At 35.6% G+C, this 15,751-nt stretch overlaps 1 protein-coding gene across 44 annotated transcripts in view; it reads left to right on the forward strand.

The window, feature by feature from the left end:
* Positions 1 to 15,751, forward strand: part of RhoGAP19D (Rho GTPase activating protein at 19D) — a 569,022-nt gene that overhangs the window by 531,606 nt on the left and 21,665 nt on the right. For 29 of the 44 annotated variants that reach the window (XR_010854870.1, XR_010854871.1, XR_010854874.1 and 26 more), the window contains 5 exons: positions 197 to 347; positions 547 to 762; positions 873 to 1,035; positions 1,451 to 2,212; positions 14,396 to 15,366. Coding sequence is in view for 33 of the 44 variants with exons in the window: in XM_067113644.1 (XP_066969745.1) it covers positions 197 to 347; positions 547 to 762; positions 873 to 1,035; positions 1,451 to 2,212; positions 14,396 to 15,366 (2,263 nt within the window). In the remaining 11 variants the exon portion in view is untranslated. Of the gene's footprint in view, positions 1 to 196; positions 348 to 546; positions 763 to 872; positions 1,036 to 1,450; positions 2,213 to 10,415; positions 10,472 to 14,395; positions 15,367 to 15,751 lie in introns of those variants that run through there. The other 15 variants (XR_010854873.1, XR_010854876.1, XR_010854875.1 and 12 more) reach the window with 3 other exon arrangements.

The following is a 15,751-nucleotide window of genomic DNA, read 5'->3' on the forward strand; positions in this document are numbered from 1 at the left end:
TACGCTGTGTACTTTTTTAGTCTATGGCTATTTTAAACTTAGGTGTTTGAACTGGCACGCTGCTGTGATTGGAACTATATAGTACTGTAATTGTATTAAAGAATTGCTATGCTCATTTAGTGAATTAGATTAAGAATGCTACTTATTTAAATGTATTTGGTTATAATTATGTCAATATGAATATTTTGTTTTACAGATGGTCTGATGTAAATGTGATCTCCAGCATGTTGAAGCAGTTCTTCCAAAAATTACCAGATCCTCTCTTCACCTGTGAGCTCTATCCTCATTTTATAGAGGCTAGTAAAATAGAGGATCCCAGTCAGAGGATGATGGAACTGAAGAGAATTGTAAGAGTACAAAGTTTTTTGTTTGACCAGAATTTAATATTACTTAGTCATTCAAGTAACCCATAGAATTTACTGATTTATTGGCACTAATAATTTCACTCTCCGAATGTTGCAGAATTTATGAAGTCATAGTATAATGATAATGCAAGGATACAATAATAAAGCAACTGTCTATAATCATACTTTCTGTATCTTTCAGGTGCATGAGCTACCTGATCACCATTATGAAACCTTGCGATTTTTGATGATGCATTTAAGTCTCATTGTCAGCCAAAGTGAATATAACAAGATGGATGTTCGGAATCTAGCTATTGTCTTTGGACCAACACTCGTTCGGTCTGGTGATGACAACATGGTCACAATGGTTACTGATATGTCTCATCAGTGTCGTATTGTAGAAACACTGATTAGTCAGGTAACTACCTGTAATTATTTATTTCAAATTGGCTTCAGCTTCAGTGGAGTTTCTTATTAAATACTTCATTGGTAAGAGTCAGTCCCATTAATGTATGAATTCTGTTTCAGGCTGCATGGTTTTTCAATGAGGAAGATGGTGAAGACTCAGGCCCACCGGTAACTGACTCTTCTGATGTTCAGAGTCCATCAGGAGAACATCTGTCAACCCATGTAGACCATGAGACACCTTCCAGTCAGTCAATGTTACTTCATAATATAAACAAAGTTGAAGGTCTGTTGAATGTAATGAATTTTGCACTCATCTTTTGCTAGAGATTACTCAAGAAATATCTTAGTTTTACATTATATTTAGGAGTTAAGACTGGGTTAATGGATTTTTCTCCCAAAAGCAAAGAGACTGGATACAGTAGTAAGATTTTACCACTATCAAGAACAAAGCAAACTGGGTGCTTTCATGGATACACTTAGATGTTGAAATTGACTTGTACTTCTTGTGGAGCAAGATGCTATACAAATATTGTGTGTTGTATATGTAGTTTGCTTTTTCTGTTGTCGTTTTCAGTTAATGTGATTTTTTTGCTACATACTAATTTAGACTCTTTAGTATTCCTAGGTATTGATTAATTCTAGACAATTCTGTGATTAATTGTTTAGTTTGGTAATTAGTTTAAACTTCTCCCTTGCAGGTAATCTAAAGGGAGACCTAAAGAAAGACATTGTATCTTCCATAATATCTGCAGCTAATAGGAAGGTGTACAAGGTGAAGAACAAAAAGAATCTAGAAGATAAAGTGAATGATGACTCTAAATTTAATAGTGACAAAGAGGGTGGCTTTGAGGAACGAGATATTGATAAGGAGGCTGAACTAAGAAAAAACAGGCTGCTCATGAAGCAGATGGAAAGCATGGTAGAGTTACCTGATCCAAAGCCAATGAGTGAACGTAAAATCTCAAACATGAGTTTGATGAGTGTTCAGAGTCATGCATCAGGTGTTTCTAGTGCATCTCAGAATTCCATGGTTGGTGATAGAACTAGTGGCAGTGAACACTCAAAGTCTGGTATTGCAGAGGAGGAAGATGGACGTTTATTCTGTGTTGTTAAAAGTGATGGTGTAGGCGCTAGTACAACATCGTTGTCTTCCAGTACCTCTACTCTAACCAGTATGCCAACTAGCCAAAAGTCTAGTCAGTTAGCTCCAGAGCCACTTTCTCTTTTGGGAGATGAGGTGGCCATTAGATCCTATGCTGGTCTAAGCGCTAGCACACAAGAACGAATCAGAAGATTTGAAATGGAGACAAGAGCCATGCTTCACCGTGACTTAACAAAACACCGGAGAGAAACTGAAAGGCGTGACCTTGAGAGAAAAAGGCTGGAAGAATTATGGCAAAAGGCAAAGCAAGATATGGAGTCCGAAGACATTCTGGATCAGTTAGCAGATAATCCAACAGGTAAGCATTTAACTCATTCAAAAATTAATTACTGTAGATGCTTCTTATTTGTAGCTTTGGCTACTTGAATTTGCATCTCTATAAGAATTGCCATGTATGGTAAATAATATTTATCCTAATTTTAGCTCTTAAAGTGCAGTAAACAGAAATCACTAATGATTAAGTTTTTAATATATTCCTATCTTTCTGTCTTTTAATGTTATCCTATAGTGATATATATTACATAATGCTCGTAGTCTTAAAATTTGCCGAATGCATTGTGCAGTTAGAGTTGGCTGCTAAAGTGTTTGGCATATAGCTTTTTTGTATGTTTTTGTACAGTTCAAATTATAGTTAAAAGAAAAAAAGAATGACCATTATGATGGACTAAATTTACAGTTAAATATTTGTATGTCCTGTGCATATGGGTGCATTTTAGGTATGTTAAGAAATTAAGGTTGAAACTAATAAATAAATGAAAGCTAATGGAGAAGAACTTCCAGATAGTTATCCTAACAGATGTGTGTGGATGCATGTAAATGATGTAGAAAGGGTGAGGTCATTAGAAATAATCCTCTAACAGTTTATTATATTGTAAATGGCTCTTAAATGGTACCCTAGAAGTTATTCAGAGTATTAAAACCACGTATTGTTCTTATTACTATTTAAAAAAGCTTTTTATAGTTGATAGTGCTTCATAAGAGATGCTGATAATAAAGTAGATTTTGTTTTTGAATGTGTAATACTGTAATTGAAGGTCACTGTAAATCTTAGAGCCTTTTAGATTAATTTTCCCTTCTTTATCAGACACTTTTAATTATTTCTTCCTTTGTAATCTTCTGTGCTTTTAACAATCTTTCCTCTTCCTCTTTTTAGAGAAACATTTTGTTAGTGTAAATATTGCTTTGCAACTATTCTTATTGAGGAAGTTCCATTTCATTTTTTATCAGATTTTTCATCAGAAACTTTTTTCCCCTCAATTTTCATTACCTGAAGTATGAATCTTATGTTCAGCAAAGATAATAGGCCAGGTATGGCTTGCAAAAATTTAATATGGCACCCACAAAATTGCAGGCAACCTGTTTTCAATTCAATGAAAGTATGGCAGCCAAGTTTACATTGATATGGGGTTTGTTGGTGTATGTAATGTACAGTACTGTATTTCCCATTGTTGAAGATGCATTTTTTTTGTGTGTGTGTGTGAAATAAGCTTTGCACCCTAAAGGAAGGTTAGTTTTGTTAGACAATAATCATAACTCCTACATATCACCTCAGAATGCCTACATATCACCTCAGAATGAAGTATAATGTATAAGTGGCAAATTACATGTATATTAGTACATTATTACTGGTATGTTAAATGGGGTTTACCCGTCAATCTTACTACAGCCAAACCATCGTAATCAAATATTCTTGTCTTTTGTTATAGTGTATTTACAAAATTTAATGTGAACATTGTGCAAAATATTTTCTGATTTTGAAGTTTAGAATTTTTTGTTATTTGAATATCTATATTATGTGGATTTTAAACTTTATTCTATATTTATTTTGATCAGTTTGGGATGTCATGTTCATGAGGTGATTTTAAAAACTGTAACTGTGCAATAAACTGTTATTATTTGGGATGAATTTTACCTACTGTTAAAGTTAACTTATGCCTCATGCCATTAGGTGCAGTTAGAATTTAAAATAAATGAAAGAATAACATTTGGTTGACCCACAAGGGCTGTCTCTGTAATCACCTTTTTCTAGTCAGAATTCTTCATGCTATGTCCTTGTGCATACAGTGTGAATAGGTATTAATAATTTTGACTGTTTCTGGCTGATTTCCTCCTGTATGGTATTTTTTTTGTTTTCTGTTTTTGCATCATGTCATCTACAGCAAGCTGAGACAGAAGCATTAGACTCTATAGAAACAAGTTTTGTGTAAAGCAAATGTTTCAGTTGTACACGATCACACTGTATGTGTTAGCCTACCTGTAGGGATAACAAGTGTGCTTTTTTCTTCTTCTTGTGAAGAAAGTAAGGAGTGGTCTGATGAGAGGATGAATAATTTTTTGAAGTACAGTATTGGAAGATGCGAGAGGCCAATAGTTCATGTAGAATAATTCATTAGGGCCAGCCGTAAGTCCACTTAATTTTTTCCTCCTGGTATTGCTGCTGCTCCTCATCTTCCTTTGCTCCTCCTCCTTATGCTCCTATGTGGTTAAGGAAAAGAATGATAGGTAAATTGATGAATATTCTTTTTTTATCAGCAAGACATTTGACTGTATATGTTAAGGGTGAAGACTGCGGTTTCCCCATAGTTTCCCTGTGTCTGTTGGTCTTTTCCACTAACAGGGAACCAATGCGTGTCTTGGGGCCAAGGTCTTTCCCCTTCACCACCTCTCTACCGTCTTCCAGCTCGAATTTGAGTTTTTCTCCAAAAGATTTATTAGCGCTCGCATTAACCGACTCACGTGTTAAACTTTTTTTGAGAGAGTGATGTAAATCGGTGGAGTTATTTAGGGATTATAGACAGGTTATTACAGTTACTTCAGTAGTTTTCTGAGCTGCGCATCAATACTTCTGTTGGTAATCATGTACTCGCCCTGTACCGTCCATATTCCTTGTTTCTGACATTAACCCTCCCCCACTTAGTTTCCCCCTTCTATCACCTCGTATTCATCAACTTTTGATAACTGTTCCTATTTGTACTAATGGCTCTTCCTCTTCTGCTGCTTATCTATCTAGATCAAACCAGCCTTGTGCTGGCACGGGCTCCTGCTTTCCGGCAATTGCCATTTATAGTGTCGTGCAGCGGCTCCTTGTTCCGTGACATCATATGAGAACCCTCTGCTTTCTTCCATCCAGCCATCTGATACTTACCACTGGCATGCTGTGATGCCATTGCTGATGTTCTCGGGTAAGTCTCCCTCTTTGGGGTTTATCGTCTCACCATCTTCGTCCCTGGATTTACCATTTTCTTCCGTCTTGGTTCTTCCTTTAGACTTGACAGTTTTTAGCCCTGATTTGGTTTATTCTCCTCCAGATTTTAAGCCTTTCATAGTTCACATTGTTCCACTTTTGTTGCAGATGAATCTGTTGATTGGCATTCTTTTGTATGCTTCTACCTCGGCTTCTGTTAAAATGAATAAGAAGTTTAAGCTATTTGATTGTGTTAAGGCACTTTTTGAGGTGATCTCAGAAGTGTATCACTTAGAGCTGGTTCTCAGGATGCTACTCCATCGGTATCCAGCCTAGATATGGCTGTCTCTATTGGGACATTTAGCCTCTTTAGAGAAGTTTTCAGTTTCATTTCAAGTACTCTTTGGACTGGTCATGTCTTCTGGACTCAGTTTCGGTAGTAGTTCCCTCAGATTGTTTGGGTTCTCTACATTGGTGGGGAGATCGGTCAAGACTGCTGATGGGTCTGCATCTAGACCTCAAGAACCCAGACCTCACATTGTCCTCAGACATCTCGAAGGCAGATTGGGGAGCCATTCTGAGAAACATACAATTTCAGGGTGTCAGATTGTAGAGAAGAGCAAGCGGCTTATAAACATCCTCGAGTTTTTGGCGATTGGAAGGGTCTATTCTGACAATTCAACTTCTGTTTCTTACAAAAGGAGGCAATGAGGCACAAATCGAGAGATCTTTTCAGGCTAACAAAGAAACTTCCCTGTCTTTTGGACAGAGTCCAGGAACATCATTCTTTTACCTCATTTTGTCCCAGGGAGAAGCAGTGTTATCGCAGACCAACTTGGCAAGAAAAGGCAAGGTCTTCCATCAGGAAGGTCACTTCATGCACAGGTCTGCCAAAAAGCAGAAACTCCCAGTTTACTGCCCTCTTAGCCAGGATCATCAGGCATGAGCAGACAATGCTTTTCTTCAAGGGTAGTCAAATCTAGACCTTTATGCTTTTCCTCTGTTAGCTGTTTTGAGGAAAATACTTGTAAAGTATGAAGGTACAGTTTGATGTATAGGAGTGCACCTTCATATCTGAAGATGGTAGTTGTCTTTAGTTTTGGACTATCGGTAATGGGCTTTTGACTCAGGCATAGGAGTCACTATTACTACGAGATAGTCCTTTTTCTCCTGTAAGGATCCTCTGACAAGTCTCACTATGAGGGCCTTATATCCTACTGTGGTTTCAATGTCTGGTTACAGTACTCACCAGGAAGGCTTAACACAACAGGCAGGAATGTTTAGAAGCTCTTTCGCCTCATTAAAATAAGTTTTTAGTTTGCTTCGCTAAACAGTTATTTCGCTTGCTGCACTAACCCACCATACTCAATTAATATGGTAGTCGGCTAGCTTTAACAGTAGGTAAGATTGACCCTAAATAATGAAAATTTTTAGGATTAAATTAATTATCTTGATACTTACCTACTGTTAAATTGTAAACCCATCGAGCCTCCCCACATCTTATGGGTGATCATGAAGAATTCTGACAAGAAAGTAAACATTCCAGCACCACCTGGTAGAAAACAGGTGATTACAGAGACAGTTTTGGCAGGTCAGCCAAGCATAATTCCTTTGGTTATTTTGAATGCTGATCGCACCTAACGGCGCAAAATTGTAAGCTAACTTTAACAGCAGGTAAGCATCCAGATAATTAATTTTATCATAAATATTTTCATTCTGTAATTCTGATATTTCACATTGTGGTGTTTAGATTTTCTTTTGTATATGATAGAAAATTTACTGCATAAGCCCTCATCCGGTGCTATATAAATCTTCAAATACTGTGTCAGCTGTAGCCTCCATCCACTTGCATATACTGAGATTTTGTTGGGCAAAAAAACTTCTGCTGAAACATGATTGGGTAGTTTAAACCATGTGTATTACTGTGTAATCTGTTCAAGTTTTTCAGCTTATTAAATATTAATGGCCTAGAAAAAACAAATGAACTGAAAATATGCACAAGAGCCAAAAGAAAGCCTTCAACTTGTGAAAGTGGTGCAACTTTTATTTCCAAATTTTGCTAGACAAAAGTGAGGGAGTCTTGGAGGTTGGAGCATCTTTGACGGCAGGAAATACAGTACTGTATATACAAATGTTATCACAAAAACTGACAGGGTACAGTACATTTAATAATGTACTATTTCTGGATTAGGTGGGAAAGATTAAAATGGGAGAAAATGGTACAGAAGCTTAACGAGAAAAGACAAGATAAATGGCAATCATGGTTGTTTGTTCTTTGAACATTATCATCTCTTGAATAACAGTTTTCTCATGGTAAATTCATATGCATGTCTTGTGAAAATACATAGGCCAGTAATGTGATAGTCAATTTTAACTCAGTGGTTTGGTTAAAGTACTTGAGTAATATGGAAACACCATTTTTTACAGTACCTTATTTTGCTTGTGTAGGGAGTTAGACCAAAGTCTTAGGTCCAAACAAGTCATAGGTTTGCTTAATCAGGTGGATGAAGGTACCTCTCTTCCTCTCCAGTTCTGATCACCTTTGCTGGGCGTTGGCACTGTCAGACATAGCTGCTACTTTTTGACTACCATTTTTTTTCCCACATCATGTATACCTTGCTTTCCATTCCTCCTCAGTATCACAAAGTATGATGCTATATTTGTTGGCATATCTTTTAAGTTTTATATGAACAAGCATCCCAATGAACTCATTTGGAAAAATCAGAAATTTATAGTGATACCCGATGTTTGTCCAGAAATAGGAGGTTGAGTCTCGATAGCCTTGGAAGCTTTAAGGTATGACTATTATTTGGAGGGTAGTTTCTTAAATGGAATGCCTTTCAGATCCAATCTCCTCCAATCAGTCACTTTGACCTTATTCAGGATCAAGATTGTATTGTACATAGAAAACTCACAAATCCCAGTAGCTTTAGAAGCTTGTTAGGTATGACTATGTTATATTTGGAGGATAACTTCCATGCTGGAATACTTTTTAAATCCAGTCCACCCCATCAGCAATGTTAGGATTATACATAGAAAACTTAAAAAGTTTGGTTAAAGATTTTCTAAATTCCAGTAACTTTTGTTGCACTGTATGAGTTGGCTTTCATAGCTGGGTGCTAGCTTCTTTACTGGAATACTTTTCAGATCCAGCCCCCAAGCCTGTCAGATTGATTTTAGCCCTATTGGTTAAAGTTTTTCTGAATCATAATAACTTTTGACCTCTGAGGTATAGTTTCCATTTTTGGAATTAGCTCCATTTCTGTAGGGCCTTTTAGATGTAACCCTCTTGCCTCTCACTAAAGGTTCTCAGAAATTGAATTACTGATTACCAGTAGACTTAGGCTACATCAGCTAAACTAGCTGTACTGTACTTGCGCATACAGGTTTAACTATCACAGTATGGGGATGGTGACTTTGGGGTGGCAAGGTCAGGTGACACAAGTTAACAATTGCAGTTTAGATCTAAGTCAACGTGGTCATATGCATGTAGTAGTTTAAACTTTGATGTCTTCATTCTGTCGAATTTTATAGCATGTTGAATTATTTTTGATTGTGCTTCCACATATTTGACGGATGTATTCTTCAAACATTAAGCAGCACTTTGTATTTTATGATTATCTTTACATGTCCTTTCTTTCACTAGTATTTATTTCTTGTACATGATTATTGAGAGAGATCTTGGACCAAGAGAGCCAAGGTGAAATTGGTGATCAAAACCAAGATTGTAATTTACCAGTGATTTTGGTTTCCAAGCAATAGAGGCTGTCTTGCCTTTCCCTCATTTTTCCCAGTCTTACCAGACTTACATATAGGTGCAGCTGTGGTTTTGTGTGTGGACACACATCTTGCCTTTATTAGAAGCTACCCTGCATTTGGGTACTGCTTGCAGTTTGCTTTGTGTTATAAACAGTAGATAGCACTAAAGGTTATTTGCAGCATTGCTTTTTGTTACTTTTTAGCCAATCCCTTTGATATACCTGCTAGGGTATCAAACCACTCCAGCTTTACCTTGCTCCAGTTTTCAGTGTTCTTTTAAGAACATATCCTTTGGGCAAGCCCTGTGAGTCTCAAAACCCATCTTGGTTTTCTATCTTGCTGTCAACTTAATTCCTAAATGTTTGGTCGAGATCCTTCTTGCTTTGGCTTATAAGGTGTACCTCACATGAGACTTAACCCATGAAATTGCCATATTTTTGGCTACTGTGTCATTTAAGGAGAATAACAAACTTCAAATACTCCATGAAAGAGGGTGGCAGCTAATTGAACTTTTCTTTACCCCTTACTTGAATGGCTGACCCTAGGTTCCATTTGCTCTGTTATCATCTCTATATTGGGACATTGAAAGTATGAAGGAAGACATCTTTGTATATAGTCAAGGCTCTTCCTCTTTGATTTTCAGGCAATTACCAATGTTAAACTGGCATTTTGCTCCCTTGGTCTCTACCAAGTCTCCTTGTCATTTTGTCTCTTCTGAAATTAACCTGAGTTAGTAACTAGGTAGTATTCATGACTTAGTCGAACTGCTTACATTTGCGCAATAAGACACTGTAAAACAATGATTTGTCACTATGAAGCAAAAAAAATTGTCTAGAAATGTTAAGCTCAAAGTGTATTAAATCTTATTTCATTTTACATAACATTATTTTGTGTCATAAAGAATGATGTATAGACATTTTTCTATTGATTTCAGGTCAAGAAATCAGAAACGTTCAGTGATGTAATTGGCTATTATAGAAGCTTTCAGATTCACTGACAGTTTAGTTACAGATTTGAATATCTCAAGGGAAATTAAACATTAATTAATAGGAGGCATTAGAGTGGATTGTACTTTCCTATATGTACAGGTTTCCTTTCATTCTTTTATAATGCATTCATAGATATGCATTCATACTATGCATTTTCAGATTTTTCTGAGTAACATGTTTATAGCTTATTTTTATTAACTTGATGCTAGTCATACAGTACCAAACATTTTGATATCTGATGAGTTATAAGAGTACCTTTACCTGTCATGACACTTTGACAAGAAATTTAAGGACTGTATGCAAAATTACCATTAGTTTTGACTTCTTGCTTTTGGTATATTGTTTAGGAAATAATGATTAATTTCCAAACATCACAGTAGTATTATACAAGGTAGTTTCCTTTAAGAAGGGAGTTTGTGATGCCAGAAACTGATTTTGGTAATATATTTTCACATTAAATAACAATTGGTTACTAAATTTAGTAGCTACTTAGAATTCCCCATACTTTAGCAGTGGATTTGAATGCTAATAAAATTACTAACCTCATACATATGATTGTTCTGTGGCAGAGCCTTCCTAGTACCCTGGCTTCATTGAACCTAAGGGAAATAACTGCTTCTCTGAGGTATTTTGCTACATTAAGAAAAAACAGAAACAGATTATATCACTAACAAAGTGCATGCTGTTATGTGCATGATCTTGACACGTATTTGGTGTATTTTATCATATTACTGTTTATCGTGCATGTTCTTGCTTTTTTTTAGATGCATTAATAGAATAGGCATTAGGCATAAGAAGCATAGTCTTATATCAAATTTTTAATTGTGCACTGTAGAAACCTTGTACTTACTTGTACTTAAATACCAGTAGTTATGAAAAAATAAAACTTGCATATGCCAAAAGGTTGCTATATGCATGATCAAGTTCAATTTATATTATGTGGATAGATAGCTTTTTGCTTTTCGTCTTGGCATTAGATCTTCTCTACTTTTAACTTATTTTTTTCAGTTAATACACAACACAGTTGGTTAGAGCTATACTAAAGTGTGCACAGAGATTGTCATATATTGGCATTATGGGTATCCTGTATTTTAGCTTTTTTTAAATGGAGTTCTTGCACACTAGCCTAGTCAAGAAAGCAGTGTACAGTACAGTATACATTTTTGTCAGTTACTACTTCAGGAGCCTTATTTCTGTTTTCTTAATCCATTTTAAACAGGCAGCTTAAGTGCTCTAGTGGTGGTCTGGACATCTGTATACTTTATATGGCTGAATCTATTTTTTATAACCCAGTACTGATTGCTGTACTTCATTGACTAAAGAAATATGCATTTGTCAGCTTTTCTATTAGCGTAGAGCAGAAAATTACGTGGAGGCTGTATTCAGTATATTTCTTAATTGTACTTTATAACTCATGTTCATATTTAAGTTTTATAACAAGGGGAAATAACTAAAGAAGACAGAATTCTGTTCGTTTAACCATTGTGTGCCAGATGTGCAAAAGATAGTGTACCTCCCAGCCTACTGAATTTGAAGCCTTTCTGAGAAAATCATGTTGAAATTAATATTTTTATTTTTATAAGCACTTTCTTGTATGAAAATATTGAATAGAAATGAGTCTTTTGATAAGTTTTTAAAGACAAGAAATTTGTCTGAAAAATTCGGTTTATTTTTTTTAATAATGAGAAAAATTTATTTTCCCAGAATTCCATCGTACTTTTGTCTAGAAAGACTCTGATAAGTAAACATAACTGGTAACTGACCAAGATTTGTTAAAAGGGGGTTAAGCATCACTGGCAGGGTAATCTGTTGCCAGACTAGATTAGAAGAGGTTAAGTGTCTTTGCAACTTGGCACGCAAGGGTTCAGGCTGTTAATATTTCTTGTTCCAGAATGAGATCTTTACCATTTTACCAACATAATTTGTTTCCATTTATAAATTTCTCTTTTGTAAACTGACTGTCTATAAAATGTAATTTTGTGTGGTAAGTTTTTTTTTTTAGATATTTAGACTTGTGGTTTTTTTATTTAATCCTTTTATGTCTTTTTCATTTTCTTGGCATTTTAAGACCTAAAAATGTATTTGTATGTCCAGGGAATGCAAACTTGAAATTTTCTTATGAGATTTCATACTATGTCCGTATTCACAGGTATTGTTGTGTAATGGAATAGTTATTATAGGTCTCTGAAACATTATTTGGATAATAATCCACTTTCAGTCATTTTTAGCAAAGTCATTGGAGAAATTTTGTTTTTGATAATCATTGAAATAAAAACTGACTCTAGATATTCTCAAAAGTAGTAAATGTTATCCACGTTAAATCCTGTAAATGGTAAGGAAGTTTTCCTTAAACTGAAATGTGGAAAAAGAAGTGTTGCATGTTTAAATACTAAATTCATTGAAATATTGAAAAAATATCAAACTTTTTTTTTATATTGCTTACCTTTTTCAAGTTTTAAATTTAGTCTACAGTCAGGTTGCCTTATATGACAGTCTTGGTTCAGCTGGTACAGATAAGTTAGTCACAAGCACTCTATAATAAACTTTAGTTGCATAAAAATTTGCTAGTTGTGATTAGTACTTCACTGCATCGTGGATTATGAGTGATTCATGTGTAATTACTGTAAATTATCTTAAAACATAGTATAGTTGAGTGAAGGTTCATCAGTGCAAGTAAATTTAATTTGATTTAATGAAATGTCTCATTGTTCATTTTGAAGTAATAAAGGTGCTCATTACCATAACAGCAATTTTCTATTTTTTTTTTAAATAAAAGTTTGTTTTTATATTGATCTTTATTGTTTTCTGTCAGGTTGTGTTACTGTCCAAAACAAACTTATATTTTGTATATATGTAACTGCTGGAGGTTGAGCAAATTTACAATTCAAAGTTGATGTAAATGCCCAAAGAGTTACATTCTTTGGTTACTGGAGTGTCTTCATTCTTCTCATTTGATCTTATTTCTTTACTGCTGTATTAGATGCAGTATTAGGAATGTCTTGGTTACCCTTACAGCTCTGTAATTTAAAGTTAAGAATTCAGCCTTGAGTTTTTGCAGTGCTTGTCAGTAGAGGGACTGGTTATGTTCCAAAAGCATAGATAAATGAAATCAACCTTTAAGTCTGTTCCTATGTTGTGAATTCAAGTACCTATCTCATGTATTCAAACCTACTTGGATTTTGTTTGTTGCCAGAAGGTCAGTCCAACTCATGATTATTCTTTTGTTGTAGAATATGTAAGGTTCAGAAGATTTTTGATCTCTTCCTCCAAAGTGTAGAAACTTACTAGCACTTGTTCTCATATCAATGTGAGATCTGTCTGACTTTCCCTCTTCTTTATTGCACTATTCGGCACACAAATGGGATTATAACTTCACATTATTTGAGAATGCATCTAATTTTCAAAAATTTTATTAGGTCTTATAAACTAAAATTCTTCCTTTAGTCCCGTAATCTTAGCCTGGGAGAATGGGCTCATTTAATGTCAGAGGAACAATTCACTGACTTTAAGGAGACCAGTTTCCTTTTGTACTGCTTACTTATCCATCAGTAATCACAGCTTATATACTCAGTTGCACACATCAGCTTTGGACAGCAGATATAACATAAATAAAATATGGTTTTGTTTCTTGGAAACATTAAAAAATAATCATTTTTTTAACTGTTACAATTTTTGGTTTGTACTTAAAATCATAGCATGTTAAAATGGGACCCAAGTTGATTTTCTCCTGTAATGTTATAGTAATTCAAATGTCATTGTATTGAATACAGTAATTAGGCTTATTAACATTACACTTTAGGTAAATGTAAATACTGTAGATCAATTCAAGGATTTTAATAGTTACTCTACAGCAGGCCTTTGGTAAATTAGAAACAAAATATTAAAGTTGGGCAGATGTCAGGACTAGTCCATCACATTCAGTGCTGGTGTTTTAAACTCGAATTATGGTGACAAGGCACTGCAGTGTCCATTAGTGTTGAAAGATTTAATGGGATAGATTTTCAGTTGGTTTCAGTAAGTTTCATTTAAAGAAGAGTTGTTTTATTCATACTGTACTGTGTGTAAGTACTGTTTGTGTATTATTCAGCCATTTTGGTGTAATTTTATAATTTTTGTAATTGTGAATCTTAAGCATTCTCATTGGAAGTATACGTACCACAACATTAATATCAGAGACATGTTGGGAAAATGTGAAATAATTGCTTCATCCCCCACAGTTTCTGAAATTCATTCCTCCACCGTTTCTCAAGTAATATATTTAATTTCATAGTTTTTTTCATTTATGTAGTCACTGTACATATTTTACCCAGGTTACTTCATCTGTATGTGCAGTTAGCTTTTAAGAAAGCATGATTGCAGATGCCCAGTTTTTCAATTTATTGCCTATACAGAATTAAACAATTTTTAAAATCTGTTATTCTTTGTAAAAATCTTAAGTGTTAAATATGATGGTAATAAGATTAATATGTTTAATGATCTGGTGAAATAGTTAATGCACTTAAACTGTGATATTTCAGTTTTTCTTATACACTATGTGTTGTATTTTCAGAGGTTGTACGCAAATTCTCAGACTACTCGTGGCGTATGCAAGGCCTTAGTGAGAGTGTGGGTGGGGAGCGAGGATCCTTGGCATCTCAGGGTTCCAGCAGTAGCTCTCAGGCTGCACTCATCTCTGCAGCGCTCTCTCACCATCCCCTCTCTAACACCTCACTTACACCCACAACTAATGTCTCCACCCAGGTATCTAACACTACTGCTACCTATCCAGAGCCTCCATTAATTCAAGTAGTTAATGCACCAACTGCAGGAATGGCATGTGAAACAAACACAGACTCAAAGCATGGCTTAACACAGCAGCAGTCACTTCGTTGGCTTGATTATAATACTGCATCTCCACATAGTACTTTAGGTTCCACTTCTTCCTCCAGTAGTTCCGGATATGGTAGTTTAACTCGTTCATCTGATCACAGGGATGTAGAAGATGTTAACAAAGCAAGTGAAACTGGCCAGACTGATCTTAGTAAATCTTACATATCACAGTCACCACCACCAACATCTCCTTGTAGAACAAAAAAGAAAAAATCAAGTAAATGTTCTGGCATCATGTTTGGGTTAACATCATCTTCATCCTCCCCATCCCTCTTTCCTTCTATGGTTGAAGGTGCTGCTGAATTAACCCCAACACGTAAAATTGGTCAGACTGTTATCTATCCTGAAAGCCCTCGCCCTCCACCACATACCAGTCATCTCTCCACGCAGTCTCGTCCTGCTCAAGTAACAGCATCTAGCTCTACACTAACCCCCCACCCAAATACACCTCAACTTGGACGCCATAAAGATTCGGTTCTGCATCACATCCTTCCCAGTCGTCTCTACCACTCCCCTCGACCCCTCCGTCGTGGATCCTCTGCTGAGAATGTGACTCAGCCTGTCAACATCCCTCAGTCCCCCTCCACCTTTGACACACAAAGAGTGGTTAATAATGGCACTCTGAAGAGAGCCAGAGCCAACAGGGACCAGGTATGGGTGTGCATCCTGGCACTCCATATAGGGAACCCAAACTTCATTTCTCTCTGTTTTAGATTAGAATATGTTAGTGGAACTCCATTTTTTGTAGAATCCTTAATTTTAGGAAAGTTTTTGCCATGACCTTGTTTTGTAGGGGGACTATCTTCTATTTTAGTTATGTTTTGTGAGCTGAATGCATTTGGAGCACACATTAGATTAAATGATTAAGGTATGGATGTATGATTTTTTTTTCCAGGAGCGAGAGCTAATAGGCAATTAGTACTGCTTAAGTGTAGACAACCCCATGATCTTATACTTAAAACAATGGTAGCCAGAATAATAAAAAAAACTAGTGTAAGTCAAGTACTGAATTTTGTAAACACTTCAATGGCCATTG

This window comes from Macrobrachium rosenbergii, chromosome 12, assembly GCF_040412425.1.
Source record: "Macrobrachium rosenbergii isolate ZJJX-2024 chromosome 12, ASM4041242v1, whole genome shotgun sequence".
Classification (NCBI taxonomy): domain Eukaryota; kingdom Metazoa; phylum Arthropoda; class Malacostraca; order Decapoda; family Palaemonidae; genus Macrobrachium; species Macrobrachium rosenbergii.